At 45.2% G+C, this 15659-nt stretch overlaps 3 protein-coding genes across 3 annotated transcripts in view; 2 read left to right on the top strand and 1 right to left on the bottom strand.

The window, feature by feature from the left end:
- The window catches only part of srebf2 (sterol regulatory element binding transcription factor 2), a 10894-nt gene extending 4612 nt beyond the window's left edge, over positions 1-6282 (top strand). The window contains exons 2-20 of the mRNA XM_053490214.1: positions 1-241; positions 356-527; positions 1116-1267; positions 1396-1512; positions 1585-1860; positions 1989-2103; positions 2224-2339; positions 2811-3024; positions 3124-3299; positions 3400-3649; positions 3744-3916; positions 4018-4180; positions 4288-4405; positions 4507-4616; positions 4796-4928; positions 5032-5197; positions 5273-5449; positions 5533-5638; positions 5769-6282. The exon at positions 1-241 is cut by the window's left edge and continues 1 nt beyond it. Of these exons, the coding sequence (XP_053346189.1) occupies positions 1-241; positions 356-527; positions 1116-1267; positions 1396-1512; positions 1585-1860; positions 1989-2103; positions 2224-2339; positions 2811-3024; positions 3124-3299; positions 3400-3649; positions 3744-3916; positions 4018-4180; positions 4288-4405; positions 4507-4616; positions 4796-4928; positions 5032-5197; positions 5273-5449; positions 5533-5638; positions 5769-5932 (3139 nt within the window). The 3' untranslated portion in view covers positions 5933-6282. The remainder of the gene's footprint in view (positions 242-355; positions 528-1115; positions 1268-1395; positions 1513-1584; positions 1861-1988; positions 2104-2223; positions 2340-2810; positions 3025-3123; positions 3300-3399; positions 3650-3743; positions 3917-4017; positions 4181-4287; positions 4406-4506; positions 4617-4795; positions 4929-5031; positions 5198-5272; positions 5450-5532; positions 5639-5768) is intronic.
- Positions 6283-7678: 1396 nt separating this feature from the next.
- Positions 7679-10831, bottom strand: LOC128515974 (chromosome alignment-maintaining phosphoprotein 1-like). The gene is made up of 2 exons (XM_053490271.1): positions 10402-10831; positions 7679-8758 (listed from the first exon to the last, which is right to left on the bottom strand). The coding sequence occupies exons 1-2, from the start codon at positions 10798-10800 to the stop codon at positions 7883-7885; spliced, it is 1275 nt and encodes a 424-aa protein (XP_053346246.1). The 5' UTR covers positions 10801-10831; the 3' UTR covers positions 7679-7882.
- Positions 10832-13532: 2701 nt separating this feature from the next.
- nol12 (nucleolar protein 12) lies at positions 13533-15334 on the top strand. The gene is made up of 6 exons (XM_053490304.1): positions 13533-13655; positions 13884-13989; positions 14071-14119; positions 14259-14401; positions 14530-14630; positions 15054-15334. Exons 1-6 carry the CDS (start codon positions 13546-13548, stop codon positions 15250-15252), a joined length of 708 nt encoding a protein of 235 aa, XP_053346279.1. The 5' UTR covers positions 13533-13545; the 3' UTR covers positions 15253-15334.
- The last annotated feature ends 325 nt before the right edge of the window (positions 15335-15659 follow it).

Consider the following 15659-nt stretch of genomic DNA (forward strand, 5'->3'; position numbering starts at 1 on the left):
GATGCTGCAGTTTGTCAGTAATCACTCGGAGTTCTCTGATCTTTTCGACGACCCCATGCAAAATGCATCGGCGAACCCCGTACAGTCTACCAACCCCGTCACCGTGACGACCACCACTCCTGCTCCAGTGGCAGTGACCACGCCCACCACGCACGCCCAAGTACAAAGCATTGCAGTCCATCAACAGAACCGTACAACACCGTTACTGCAGCCCCGCCCACAACCACATACTCACATACAGGTAATCCCAGGACAGACGTCTGGTGTCAGTACGTTTGAGAATGACTACTGTACTTCTGCAGTCATGCAGTGGTAGGGGAAAGTCATTCAACCCACTTTTATTGTCGGCTTCCAGGTGGCAGCCTCTCCAGTTCCTTTGCAGACTCAGACCATAGCGAGTTTTCCCATGCAGACGCAGACGCTGCAGACTCAAGCGCAGACTGTGATGATCACGCCCACTGCTACGCAGCAAAGATTCATTCATAATCCGGTCATCTGCCATCAAAACCCCAGCGCTGCCTTTCAGGGTAAGAAAAATATTGTCAAGTATTTATTTATGACCACTCTCATGGATATCCTCAACTACCACCGACTGCTCTCTCAAATAAACTTGACTACCACTGATCAAGTTCGCAAATAACCCCGATTACTACAACCACCCCGTCCTCGGTGTGGTAGTCTATTCTACACACATAGAATAGACTACCACAGTCCGCTCCCGCAGATCCCCTTGACCACCGCAGACCACTCCTCCAGAATCCCCTTGACCACCGCTCCCGCAGATACCCTTGACCCCCGACGACCGCTCCCGCAGATACCCTCGAGCAATCACGCAGGTCTCCTTGAACACCGCCCTCCCCCAGATAGATTCGACCACCGCCGATCGCTCCCTCAGAATCCTCTTGACCACCGCTGACCACTCACGCAGATGCGCTCGATCACCGCTGACGCTCACGCACATACCCTCGACCCCCGCCGGCCGCTCCCCCACAATCCCCTCGTTCACCACCGCTGACCGCTCTCCGCAGATGGACTCGATTTTTAAATAATAATTTGATTTAATTAGATGCATATCATTTGATCTCCTTCTTAATGTCGTCTCCTTTGTCTCGTAGTTCTTCAGCCGCAAGTGCCGAGCATCGTTACATCACCGCAGGTTGGGCCAGTGACGATCCAGCACCAGCGCATGTTAACTCCTGCAGCTCAGACCATCCAGACCATCTCAACGCCCACTACTGTTCACACTATGGCACCTCAGGTGCAGCAGGTACCTCTGACGCTCACACACATTTAACATTTAGTGTTGCAGTGATCATGTCACATCTAAGTGGTGTGTGTGTGTGTGTGTGTGTGTGTGTGTGTGTGTGTGTGTGTGTGTGTGTGTGTGTGTGTTAGCTGTTGGTGCACCAGCCCCAGATCTTGAAGACAGACTCTCTGGTTTTGACGACAATGCAAAATCCGACTGGAATTACAACGCTCACTACGCCCATACAAACTGCTGTACAGGTTCCGGTACACACACAGACACACACACACACACACATGGGTGTACACTCACACACTGTCTCTCTCTCTCTGTCTCAGACCCTGGTGGGCAGTAACATCCTCACCACTGTCCCTGTCATGATGGGGGGTGGGGACAAGCTGCCAATCAAACAGCTCCCCTCAACCCCGACCCAGTGCACGAGCGTGACCCGGGCGGTGCCAGAGCAGAACCCCGTGGGTACCGTGGGCCCGGGGGGTGTGGTGAAGGAGGGAGAGAGACGGACGACGCACAACATCATCGAGAAAAGATATCGCTCTTCGATAAACGACAAAATCCTGGAGCTGCGAGACCTCGTCATGGGCAACGACACCAAGGTGGGGATCGTATGGAGCTTTTCACACTGATACTGCTGTTCAAGTGCAGTGAGTAACGGGCGTGTGTGTGTGTGTGTGTGTGTGTGTGTGTGTGTGTGTGTGTGTGTGTGTGTGTGTGTGTGTGTCAGATGCACAAGTCTGGAGTGCTGCGGAAAGCGATCGACTACATCAAGTACCTGCAGCAGGTGAATCAGAAACTGAGGCAGGAGAACCTGGCGCTAAAGATGGCTAGTCAGAAACACAGTGAGTGCGCGCACACACACACACACACACACACACACACACACACACACACACACACACACAATGTTCAGCACGATGGTTTATTTATATATAACCCTCTCTCTCTCTCTCTGTGTACAGAGTCGGTGTGTGTGGTGGACGAGGTGTGTGTTATGACTCCTCCCGCGTCTGACTCTGGCTCCGCCTCTCCTCAGTTCAGCATCGACTCTGAACCCAACAGCCCACTGATCGAATCGGTACACACTAGTGTTGATTCTGTCCGCTATTTTCAATTTTAGTCCTAGTCCCGGGATTAATGTCCCCGTTAGTTTTTATCATATTTAGTCTTATTTTATTTTTGTTTGATCTAGTTTTAGTCAATGAAAATGTAACATTTTATCAATAAGATTATTATTAATAAACTCTACAGTCAATCTAGTCTAAACAAAACCATTTGTGAAGGGTTTTTTACCCCAAATAATTATCTTATCATCTTATCATCTGATGTTTTCAGATAATTATATTTATTTTTAACATCACAACAACAGCTGCATGTTTATTAACTACAGAACAATACGAGCAGTTTGGACTATACAGTGTTTTAAAACTCTATTTTCTCATATGAATGTACACACTTTGACTGTTGTAGGGATAGTATTGTTAACCCACACACACACACTCGTGTAGGGTTGTACCAGTCTGACCCCCCCTCCCCCCTGTGTGTTTAGATGAAGAGTGAGCCGGCGTCTCCCCCGTCCTCGGTGTGTGTGATGGACCGCTCCAGGGTGCTGCTGTGTGCTCTCACCTTCCTCTGCGTCTCCCTCAACCCCCTGCCTTCACTCATCGGCTCCGACCAGTCCGGCGCCTCCTCCTGGCCTGGAGGAGAATCCTTCATCCCCTCGCGCTCACTCGTCTGGCTGCCTGCTCAGACACAGAGCTTCGGTCAGGGAATCTCACACACACACACACACACACACACACACACATACATATACAGGATTCATATTAACTATTCCTCTCTCTCTCTCTCTCTCTCTCTAGGTGCGTGGTTGTGGTGTGTGTTGCCGTGGGTGATGGTGTGGGTGCTGAGTGGAGTGGGTGTGGTCTGGGGGTGTGTCAGAATCCTGTATCTATGGGAACCGGTCACGCCCCTTCACTCGCCGACATCCGTGACGTTTTGGAGACACAGGAAGCAGGCCGACCTACACCTGCAGAGGGTACACACACACACACACACACACACACACACACACACACGATTGTGTACACACACACGATTGTGTACATACACACTCATCACCCCCCCCCCTCTCTCAGGGTGACTACAGTGCCGCAGTCAGCAGTTTAGAGACCTGTCTCTCTGTGTTATCCCGAGCGCTGCCCTCTACGACCTTTGACCTCGCCTGTTCCCTCTCCTGGAATCTGATTCGCTACTGCCTGCATAGGCCCACCCCCCTGGGCTGGCTGGTGCGTCTGATCGGCGGGAAGCACGAGGGGGAGGAGTCTCAGATCAGCTCCAGAGACGCCGCGCTGGTTTATCATCAGCTCGGCCAGCTGCAGCTCACAGGTGTGTGTGTGTGTGTGTGTGTGTGTGTGTGTGTGTGTAAAGTGAACACGAATGAGTTTGTTCATTCTGTGGAATTAAAACATTGTGTGTGTAGGTAAGCTGTCGGAACGCGGTGCCATGTGGGGTGTGTGTGTGTGTCTGAACGCGGTGAATCTGAGTGAGAGCGCGAGAGGGAAGATGCCTCCTACTGAGCACGCTCAGATCTACATCACCACCGCCATCTCACTGCGCAGAACCACACTGGGGAGACAGCTGAGCTTCCTGCCTGTGAGTGTGTACACACACACACACACACACACACACACCAGTAATGATGATCTTCAGCAGTGAAATACAGAGTATTTACCCCCCCACCCCCTCCCCCCCAGGCGTACATGTTGAGCTGTGCCGAGTCCCTGTTCCCCGACTCGAGGCCCCCTGACTCTCTGCGCTGGCTCTTCACCCCTCTGGCCCGCCAGTTCTTCCTGAGCTGTGATTGGTCCGTGAAGGCTGAGAACTCTGATGGAGTGTTTTCATCTGAAAGACTACAGGGTACACACACACACACACACACACACACACAGGACTGTTTAATTAGAATCATATTCTCTTCTCACTTGCTTGTGTGTGTGTGTGTGTGTGTGTGTGTGTGTGTGTAGTGGACCCGACTGCGCAGCTGCACCGGCGTTTCTGTGAGAAGCTCGTGGAGAGAGCGATACACACACTGATCCAGCCGCACGCTGACTTTGAGAGTGTGAAGCACAAGGACGAGAGCGGGTGCGTCTGGTCACCGTCTGGTCACCGTCTGGCCACAGTCTAGACACTGTATATACATTAGAGAGCGTCTCTGCATCCTCTGTCTCTGTGTCTCTCTGTAGAGAGTTCAGCGGTGTGATGGAATTCCTGCAGCTGCTGAACAGCTGTACCGATGACTCCGCCTCCCCCACGCCACCCTTCCCCGCACTGGCCAATCAGAACTCGGCTTCTGGTAGCGTCCTCATTTTTCCCCTCTTAGTCTGACTGTCTAGAGCAGAACGCTACACCTGGTAACCATGGAAACCTGGTGTTTTATAAAGGCGAGGGAGTGGCTAGTTGTCATGGTAACTGTAGATTCTTGTTAATGGTGTGTGTGTGTGTGTGTGTGTGTGTGTGTGTATATACACTCAGTGTCCGACCCCGTGTGTCGCTGGTGGGCGTTGGTGCTGAAGGCTGCGGTTTATTGGCTGCAGCGTGATGATGCGACTGTGAGGTCACTGCTGGCGGAGGCGGAGCGAATGCCGAGAGCGCTGCACTCTCTGGAGTGAGTACTGTGTGTGTGTGTGTGTGCGTGCGTGCGTGCGTGCGAGACGAGTAAATAGTGTGTGCTTTTACGTTTTAATTGTGCGTGTGTGTGTGTGTGTCAGTCACCCGTTGCCGAAGGCCGTGCTGGCGCTGTGTAAAGCGGTGCAGATGAGTGTGTGTCCTCAAAAGGGAGAAGGAACGCAGGCCTGCCTCACACACTGCAACAGAGCCAGTGCCTACCTGCACAGCAGCATCACACACACACCCACACACACCTGGCTGCACAAGGTACGTCTCACCTACACACACACACACACACACACACACACACACAGAATCTCACCTGGCTGGTTTTGTCTCCAGGGGGCGGAGTTTCTGGTGTGTGACCTCCTGCTGACCTTGAGGACCAGCCTTTGGCAGCGTGGAGGCGGGGCTAATGGAGAGCCAAGCCCCGCCCCTTCCCCTCAGCTGGCTGGATTTCAGAGGGACCTGAGCTCTCTGCGTAAACTGGGACAGGGATACACACAGGCTCAGCACAAGGTCAGTGACCTCACACACACAGACACACACACAGACACAGACACACACTCACACACAGTGACCGGTGTGTCGTCTGTCTCCAGGTGTTCCTACATGAGACTACAGTGAGGTTGATGGCGGGTGCCAGTCCGACCCGCACACACCAGCTACTGGAGCACAGCCTGCGGCGCAGGACACACAGCTACAAAGGTACACACACACACACACACACACACACACACACACACACCTGAAGTTCTGAATGTATGTCCACACACTAAAGCACTATATATAATAAACTGTTCTTTGTGTGTGTGTGTGTGTGTGTGATGTTCCTCAGATGGTGTGTGTGTTCCAGGTGAACGTGAGCGCGCTCGTGCCATCATGCTGGTGTGTCGTCACCTGCCTCTGTCCCTGCACCGTACACACCTGCTGGCACACGCCAAGCACACACTGCAGAGAGTCGGAGACATACACACACTGCACGCTATCGCTGCCTCATAAACAAACAAACACACACACACACACACGTGCACAGGGATGTATATAAGCTGTACATATTATTGTAGAGACCAAAGTCTTAAATAAATAAGGTTTAGTTAGATCAGTTATTATATAGGAAACATGGACAGACAGACAGGTAGACAGACAGACGGACGGATGGACAGACAGGTAGACAGACGGACGGATGGACAGACAGACAGCTGAGTGTGTACAGGTGATAGTGTTTGACTCTTTCGTATTTTAATGACTTTTATTCCTTACACTTTTCTCTCTGATTCTCTACGTGTCTTTTTTTGCTAATTGTAATGTTACTTTTATCTTTATTAAAGTTTCTGTGTCTATCTGGGTAACCGGCTCTAATAATTATTGTGTCATGTGACTGTCTCTGTTGTGAAACCAGTGAGTGTGCTAAAGGTGTCTGTATAAGGTTTATAAGCGCAGTGGTTGTAAATATGAACCACACAGTTTCCAAACCACCAGTGTGATGACGCTCTGCATGATGATGTTCTGCTGGAAAACCTCGAGTCCTCCTAGCATACTGAGCTCGTTTGGCTAATGGAACAAGTAAATCACACGCATGGTTTTTACACTAACTGATTATTATTTAATTTAAATACATAATTGTGTTTAAGTATTTAGCTGTAGAAGTTATATGTAACTGGAAAAAAAACAGCTGGACAAGCCACACCCACAGGAGACAACTTTATACAGCACAATTTAAACACAGCGACGATTCAGATTGCTTTCTACAGGCAAAGGAAGCATTAACAACATTTACCATAATAATCATCAGATCAATAATTATTATTTAGTGATGTAATGAGCTGTATATTCCCCCAAATGCAACAGAGGAACCAAAAGAAATCCAATAAACTAGAAAAAAAAACATTTCAACCAGACAATATAGTGTTTGTCTGGATCTAAAAATGCTGTGTGGAGCACTGTAGCTAAAAGCAGCTTTGTCCTGTCTGCCTCTGAGCGAGGGTTCTCCCAGCTGACCAGACCTCCTAAAGGGGAAGTTAAGGCCCAGTCGATACAATGCTGGACCCCTGAATGGAAGATTGAGACTTAAAATAGCAGCACTGTCATGCACCAAGACCATGAGCCTTAAAGCTCAACTTCCCAGCTTCCCAGACAGACTTCTGGCCAATGCCAAAGACAGAAATTTACAGATCTAGGAGTCTTGCTGGGGTTTTGGCTTTCAAGAAGAACATAAACACAGTTTGAGTCCATACTTCAACCAAGTGCTTTATAAATTACCTCTCCATTTCACTGTGCTGTAAGATACATGTGACAAATAATTTAAACTCATAAATGGCATCTGACAGATTCAGTAAATGTAAATATCCATTTCTAATAATAAAAGGACTAAATGTCACGCATTATATAAGAAAAGACCGTATCTGCATAAGTCCCAGGTTAGGGTGTTAAAGGTTAGGGTAGGTTAAGTGCATAAGTCCCAGGTTAGGGTGTTAAAGCTGGAAATGGAAATGATCTGCTGGTAGGTTTGATTGACAAGTCAGACACAAAGCACACGCTGAATAACAAATGTGGCAGCAATAAATAGCGAAGGCCTGTGTCAAATGATGAAATAGTGACATCTATTGACGAAAGCTACACACAGACCTTAAAATAAAAACAGGTGATACTGACTTTATTGAGTACAGGTTGTTTTGTCTTTTTTCATTTTTCTAACATTTATACATACATATAAATGTATAAAAACTAGTCAACTGGGAAAAGAGCTAAATAAGCTTGCGTTTTATTATTGGATCTGTGATTAGTGACATTACCATTGTGTATAATTTGTCCAAGAGGAAGTGTATAAATATTAAATAGCAGTGGTCCTATAGTCCACCCCTGAGGAACTCCCCGGGGAACAGTGCTCTGCTCAGATTCACATTAGAAACTACAAGTAACCCACTAACTGGTCTTCATCCACTGATTCCATCATTCCTGTCCGTCAGTCCCTATGTCTCCTTTGTCCTCATTGCCCTGCCCGGCTCGGCACTGACTGAGGTGCTGATGGAGGCCCTGAAGACTGGACTCGAACACACAGTAGGGACACTGGTAGAGGCTGCGCCGGTGTTGCAGATTGATGTGGTGGGTCAGGAGACTTTCCAGCATGAAGGTTTCGCTGCACTCTTTGCACGAGTGTGGTTTAGGGACGTTGTGTTTAAGGCTGACGTGGCGCAGTAATGAGCCTTTACTCCTACAGCGCTGTTTGCAGAATGTGCAGTCATGATAAAGGGCACTGGAGTTCTCGGAGTAGGTCTCAAGAGCGACTGCTTGCTCCTCATTGGCTGCTTGAGTGCTGTTCGTGTCTTCATCCTCATCTTCACAGCTGGACACTGAGCCTCGCTTCCTTTTCAGAGAGTCCTCGCTGGACGCTTCTTGTTCTTGATTTTCTGAAGCATCTTTGCTATCAGGATTTATCTCACTGGTGAGTTCATTGCCTTTATTTTTCCTAAAAGTGAGGCAGTGCCTTGCCAGCAGGTGCTCGAACACCACAGCGTAGTCCTTGGATGTGAAGAAGCAGATGTGACAGTGGAAGAGTTTGGCTGTGCGCTGGTAAAAAACTACTTTACCCAAACGGCCCACGCACGTGTCCTCACAGTGCAGCGGGTGCTGAGAGCCAACGTGGATTTGGAAAGAGAACTTGGAGCCGCATCTGTAGCGGCAGTACGGACACTGAGTTCCAGAGCTCACGGTCCGACGCTTTACAGCTGCTATGGATAACATCTGAGGTTCAGGGTCTTCAGTCTCTTTGAGAACTTGAGCCGTCCTACTGACTGAGGCATGTTTACCCTCGCTGTGGGTCATTGTCTGAAAAAGGAACAAATACAACATGTTAAATGTTCTGGCAAGTTCCTTTTTTAGCTTTATCCCTGACTTTAAATGCACACCTACTCATTTAAAGGGACAGTTTGGGTTCTTTCAACTGTCTGTCATAAATCCGAATTAAGGTGTATATATATTTTCCTACTCTTTACACTGAACGTGAATTTTGTCCCTGGAATGTGAGTTCAATAGAGTAACTCCCTAACTTACGAATAAGGACCGTTCTGGTAGCACTTTCATATGTCGTATTTGTTTTTAAGTCCGACAAAGAGAGCCTTATATGCCTTTAACACAAATATACAAGATAAAGTATACGAGTCGACTGTAGCCGTGCCTAAGGAAATAAATCTCGCACGTCAAATGTAACAGTGTTGTCTCTGCACCGTTAAATCGCGTGGGGAATCCCAGATGCCATTTTGTCTCAGAGCTGTTTTCCACTGTATTGAACTCTGTTTTGTTGAGGATTTTCCGAAATCAGAATTATTTACCATCAGGACAGCTTTACAGGACAGACGTGTAAACTATGTGTACAATACACGTGGGTTACTTCTGTGATTAGTTCACACCTATAAATCTATGAATGTTCGTATCTGCTTAAATTTATATCTTGAATGTTTGTAAGTTGGGGACTACCTGTACTGCAAATATGGCAATACTGACCAGTAATGTACACAATTATCATCAAAGTAAAATATTCTATTATTTGCATTTATTTACACTCATCCCCCATTAGCATGTCCTACGGTTCGAAAGATCCCAGGTTCAAACCCCACAACCACCAAGCTGCCACTGTTGGGCCCTTGAGCAAGGCCCTTAACCCATTAACTGCTCAGATGTGTAATGAGATAAAATTGTAAGTCGCTCTGGATAAGAGCATCTGCCAAATGCCTAAATGTAAATGTCCTATTGCAACGTTAATTATGTTGTAATTGTTTGTGTACACGTGCATTGGATCAGATATGTACAACAATGCTATGAATATAAATATATATTGTTAGGAGACATATTATAGTTCTACTGATTCTGTACAACTGTCAGACATTCACAGCAGTACCTCGGCATACGGATTTAAGTCCATTGTCGAGTTCTTAAGGTGAAATTTCATATTGTGAAACGCATATTCCCATAGAAAATAATGTAAATGTAGATAATCCGTTCCAGCCGCCCAAAAATATTACCAATATTACCAAAATAAAATATGAAATAAATAGACATTAAACCTTACTTAACTTTAAGTTATGCTGCTTTAAAAACTAAACTGAAAGTGTCTCCCTTTTCTTCTTGCTACCGTTCTTGATAGCACCATGGGTCCCAAGAATGTTACATCTTCACTAAATCTTACACAAAAATGCAAAAAATCCCACAAAAAATATGTAAACTCGCTTCACTTGGCTTTCCACTGATGCAAACAAGTTTTGAGTATTTGAACGGCTCCTGGACGTAGCGCGACTTAGTTGGTGTTTCTTGCAAGATATCACTTCTTAAAGTGAAAAAAAATTCTTTAGGCGGGGCATTCGCATGATGAGGTACTGCTGTACAGTGTTACAGATGTAAATACTGAGTGACCTCAGCGCTTTAGCGTCATAACAGGAAGTGCACGAGTGGGTCGTTTTTAAACCTGCACTGACCCTGAGATCAGGACATAGCCCCTGCACTTCCCCCCTCCTGTTAACTGGTCTAACGGACTCGGGCAGGTCGCTGTTGGGCGCTCGGACGTTCCTCCCGAACAGCGTGGGCACGGCGTCGTCCCTCAGCGTGGGCCTGTAGTCCAGCCCCAGTCTCCAGTTTGTTCGAGTGGTGAGGGTGAAACACTCCAGAGGGAAGTGACTCGAACACACCAAGTGTGAACTGGCCGAGCTGTACTGGGACGGACCCCTCCACCGGCTCGGTGAGAACCCCGTCCTGACGGACTTGATGGATTTGATCCAGCGCGCGCGGAGTCCCGGGTCCTTGGGGAACGTGTGCAGGCTGACTCCGCCCCCTGTCCTGTTACTGCAGCCCACGATGCAGCAGTGGGACCCGCCCATGTCGAACACTGCAGTTAGAACTCACTCGGACACGCAGAGCAACATGGCGGACGGTCGGGTACCTACAATGACGTCACACCCGAGGCGCTCCGGCCGGACACGGAAACGCACGAGCTCAACCGTCCGCGGGTGTGTTTTTTTTTTTAGGTAATCGAGTGAGTGTGACTAAAATAAGCGGTTTATATGGTTTATTAGACAAATAACACTTTAATACAAACCTCTCTAGGATATTAAACAGGTTATAAATGATCACAAGCAAACACACACACACACACACACACACTAAACTGTTCCTCCGCACTCACCTCACGGAATAAATGGGGGCAGTAATAAAGTAATTAATCAATAAAAAGAACGAAAAAAAGAAAAGCAAAAATGTTTTGTTTCTACAGCAGACAATAATCCATTAGAGACGATATTTTTGTTTTATTTTGGCGCTCTTCTTCATGAACGTGCAGCGCGTAAAAATACACCACCACCACCGCCCTCTGGTGGAGAAACAAGGACATTACAGCAGATCGTTTCTGTTGCTGCTGCTGAAAACAATAATTTAAAATTTATTATTTGTCACATACAAAGTTATAGACAGTACGATATGCAGTGAAATGTTTTTAAGACCGCAAGTGACCTTAACTTGGTAAAAACTTTTAACAAGAAATAAATAGAACAAAATATTAAAAACTTCAAAAAAGATCTAAGAAATATAAAAACATCTGTACAATAAGAGAAAAAATATAAAGATGAATTTAAATGGAAATAAGTAGAAATGAACAGGAAGTGTGCAAATATGCATGTGTGTGTAGATGTCCATGGTCCATAAATCTGTGCAAAAGTGCAAACGTGCTTGAATGTGCAGTGTACTATGAATGTCCGGGGTATGTGTAACTGTGCATACAATCCAATTCCCCAACATAGCCAGGGAAAATAAAAGGAGCAGAAAATAACAACATCAACAAATAATATATACTGTCATTTTAAATACAAAAAGAAATATATTATTATATTATTAAATTTAAATTCATGAATAAAAACAACACGCAATTGTAAAGATTACATTTATTATAAATTATTCATCCTCCTCTTACTTCTTTGTGTTCAAAAACAGACAAACAAAAGGAAAGAAAAACAAAACTCAAACTGCAGCTGTTCTCCTGCTGGAGGAATTTCATCACTTACAAGGTGTGTTTGTGATATAAAACAAAAAAGACACAGCAGAGCTTTATAATAATAATAATAATAATAATAATAATAATAAGTAGAAAAGAAAACTGCTAACAATAATGCGGTTTACGGGTCATTCTACAGAAATTGTTTAATTTGGGTGAAAAAAGAATTCCTGAAATGTATTCCTTCTTTCACACCGAGGACATGTGTAAGACTACATGGCTTACAAATAGGTCCAAATCAGTTCATTATTAGATGTCATCAGTTTCCATGTCTTTTTTCTACTTATGATTATATAATGAGTAACACCAATGACGGACTTAAAAACTTCACATAAAATTGCCACTTAAATGATGACAATTCTGAACAAAGTGACACATCTGACATACTGTAGCTTTTGCACTTGTTCATCACTCTTCATCTGGTGACCTCTGACTCATCACTCTTCATCTGGTGACCTCTGACTCATCACTCTTCATCTGGTGACCTCTGACTCATCACTCTTCATCTGTGACCTCTGACTCACCACTCTTCATCTGGTGACCTCTGACTCATCACTCTTCATCTGGTGACCTCTGACTCATCACTCTTCATCTGGTGACCTCTGACTCATCACTCTTCATCTGGTGACCTCTGACTCATCACTCTTCATCTGTGACCTCTGACTCACCACTGTTCATCTGGTGACCTCTGACTCATCACTCTTCATCTGGTGACCTCTGACTCATCACTCTTCATCTGGTGACCTCTGACTCATCACTCTTCATCTGGTGACCTCTGACTCATCACTCTTCATCTGGTGACCTCTGACTCATCACTGTTCATCTGTGACCTCTGACCCATCACTGTTCATCTGTGACCTCTGACTCATCACTGTTCATCTGTGACCTCTGACTCATCGCTCTTCATCTGGTGACCTCTGACCCATCACTGTTTATCTGTGACCTCTGACACAGGAACAATTTCACAGTAAAACAGTTAAACTAATGACATCGTTTTAGAGTGACTGATGTTTTATTTTATTTTATATATGATAATTAATCATTACTTAATTTATTGATTTTAGTCTTTTCGAGAATCATATTTATTTTTATGAAAAAAAAAACTTTCATTTATGAATGAAGTGCCAAAGACATTTCCCTAAACTTGAGCTTTAAAAAAAATGTTACAATTAAATATAAAACATTTAAGTAAGAATAAAGCTACATTTCCACACTTTCAGTAGAACTGAGCCGTAACCCGGGAGATCAGCGGGTTTATCCTGCCCTCTGCTGGTCACAAGGTGTAACTACCGCAAGCCAAAGCGTCCTGGAAGTTTATTAAGGTTATTTACTTAATAGTTATTATATGTATTTTAGTTATTCTCACAAAACCGGGTGTGTTTTATCGTCACACATTGACAAATTAATACTGAAAATAATATATATATATATATATATATATATATATATATATATATATATATATATATATATATATATAGTATCGGTTGTTCTTTCCGCGGATAGGAACGGAGTTTTATGGGCGCAGTGAGCAGCACGGAGTGTCTTCAGTGAGACACACACATACACACACGTGAAGATGGGGAAACAGAGGAAACATGGGCCGAATAAATCCGGATCTAAGTTTAAACCCGGGTTTAAGAGCAGACAGAGTAAATGTGTGGTGATGTTCGATGATAAAGACAGACAGTAAGTCAACGTGTGTGTGTGTGTGTGTGTGTGTGTGTGTGAGAGAGAGAGAGAGGGAGAGAGACCTGTCTGTTGTTATTATTATTATTATTATTATTATTATTACAGTTAGTGTGTAGTGTTTATGTAGTGCACGTGCACTAGAGGTGTGTAATAGTGAGAGAGAGAAGTGTGACACACAGATACACACTGTACACTCTGTGTGTGTGGTGTGTGTGTGTGTGTCAGTGAGTTCCTCACAGGGTTCCACAAGAGGAAGGTGGAGAGGCGTAAAGCAGCAGTGGAGGAGATAAAGAACAAACTGAGGGAGGAGCAGAAACGAGTCCGAGAGGAGGTAAGAGTGTGTGTGTGTGTGTGTGAGAGAGAGAGAGAGAGAGTGTGTGTGTGTTAACATGTTGTGTCGGTTGTGTTTTAGAGACATAAAGAGTACCTGAAGATGCTGAAGGAGAGAAAGGAGGCACTTGGTAATGTATATACTCTCTATATATACAGTATATATATATACACACACGTGTGTGTGTGAGAGAGAGAAAGAGTGTGTGTGTGTTTAATTTCTTTGTTGTGAATATATATTCTGGTAAACCCTTTAATGTCTGTTTATAGAAGATGCAGATGAACTGGATGATGTCATCACCTCGACCTCAGAGTCACTGCAGTACGATCACCCCAACCACACGGTTACCGTGACGACCATCAGCGACCTCGACCTGTCCGGCACCCGACTGCTGGAGTCTCTGACCAATCATGTGAGGAGATAAGATACTGTTGTATTGTAGTGAAAGGCATCATGGGTATTCACCACCTGCTGGGATGATGATGTGGTTATGGTGGAGGTAATGATGATGATGATGGTGATGGTGTGTTTGTGGTGCAGCGGGCAGCAGGGGGGAGTGATGATGAAGGTGGAAAAGGTGAGGAGGAGAAGAAAGTGGAAGCCTTGCCCAGGAAAGCTGGAAATCCTCTCCTGTCCAAAAAGTAACGTCCTGTTTACTTTACTTTCTGTTCCCTTAGATGTTTTATCTCCTCCTTTGATCTTTTCTTTAATTCTTATATTATTTCATTTCCATTGTTTCCATTTAATCTATTTTGGATCTTACCCTTTGATCTTGGTTTGTTTTTATAAATGTAACCGTTTTAATATTTAGTTTTTGTATCTTTATCTTCAGTCACATCACTTTATCTTTTCTTCACGTCATTTCTGATCCTGTGTTTACGTCTGCTCCTTTGATGTTTTATTTTTCCCTTTTATCTTCTTTTTATTACTCTTCTCTTTAAAAATGTTATCTCATTTCTTTTTGTCCAAACTGTAATTATGCCTTACCTTTTCTTCTTTTACTTAAACTTAAATAAACCTTTCTCTCTGTCTCGCTCTCTCGCTCTCTCGCTCTCTCTCTTTAGGATCCAGTCTCTCTCAGCATCGCTCCACTCCTTCACTAAACAGAAGAAGAAGAGTAAAGGTAAAATGGACATCAGGGGCCGGGGTCAACAGGGGGACAGGAAGTCGTCGGTTGCCGCTGGAAACAAGCATCGCCTGGGGAAAACGACAAAGAAGCAGCGGCGCCGCAGAACGGGTCGGAAGGACCGGAGTCAGGACTGAACTCTGATCTGAAGGAGAACCGACAGCGATAAAGGAACCGAACACTCTTCTCATCTTTGTTTATTAAAGGTTATGAATATTACAGGGTGGTTCCTCATTCCTTGGGTCCGCGGGCCTGCTCCGGCTGATCTTTCAAAACCCTCGTCTCTCTTTCTCTTTCTGTGTGTGTGAGGATCTAGAACCATGCGTACTGATTTGGAGGACTCTCTGTGTCTTCAGTACCCTGTCACGGGGTGGATCGTTCTGACGCGCTGTTTAACCCAAGCTCAGTCGTGTTCTGGGGTGAAGCTATAGGGTGTGTCCTGTTGTCATGGTAACTAGGGAAGTGTAATATCTCCCAGAGAGAAATAAGAGAACCTTACTTGTGTCCATTATTGTTAATTATTTTAATGACATTATCTTGTTTT

This window comes from Clarias gariepinus, chromosome 28 (assembly GCF_024256425.1).
Source record: "Clarias gariepinus isolate MV-2021 ecotype Netherlands chromosome 28, CGAR_prim_01v2, whole genome shotgun sequence".
NCBI lineage: Eukaryota > Metazoa > Chordata > Actinopteri > Siluriformes > Clariidae > Clarias > Clarias gariepinus.

Bases quoted from the DNA above. Each gene is read 5' to 3' on its own strand.
- LOC128515974 (XM_053490271.1), bottom strand. From the start codon at position 10,800: ATGGGCGGGTCCCACTGCTGCATCGTGGGCTGCAGTAACAGGACAGGG. The intron at 8,759-10,401 runs GTCAGTGCAGGT...TTCCTTTTTCAG, and splicing joins GGCTATGTCCTGATCTCAGG to ACAATGACCCACAGCGAGGG.
- nol12 (XM_053490304.1), top strand. From the start codon at position 13,546: ATGGGGAAACAGAGGAAACATGGGCCGAATAAATCCGGATCTAAGTTT. The intron at 14,120-14,258 runs GTAATGTATATA...GTCTGTTTATAG, and splicing joins GGAGAGAAAGGAGGCACTTG to AAGATGCAGATGAACTGGAT. The intron at 14,631-15,053 runs GTAACGTCCTGT...CTCTCTCTTTAG, and splicing joins AATCCTCTCCTGTCCAAAAA to GATCCAGTCTCTCTCAGCAT.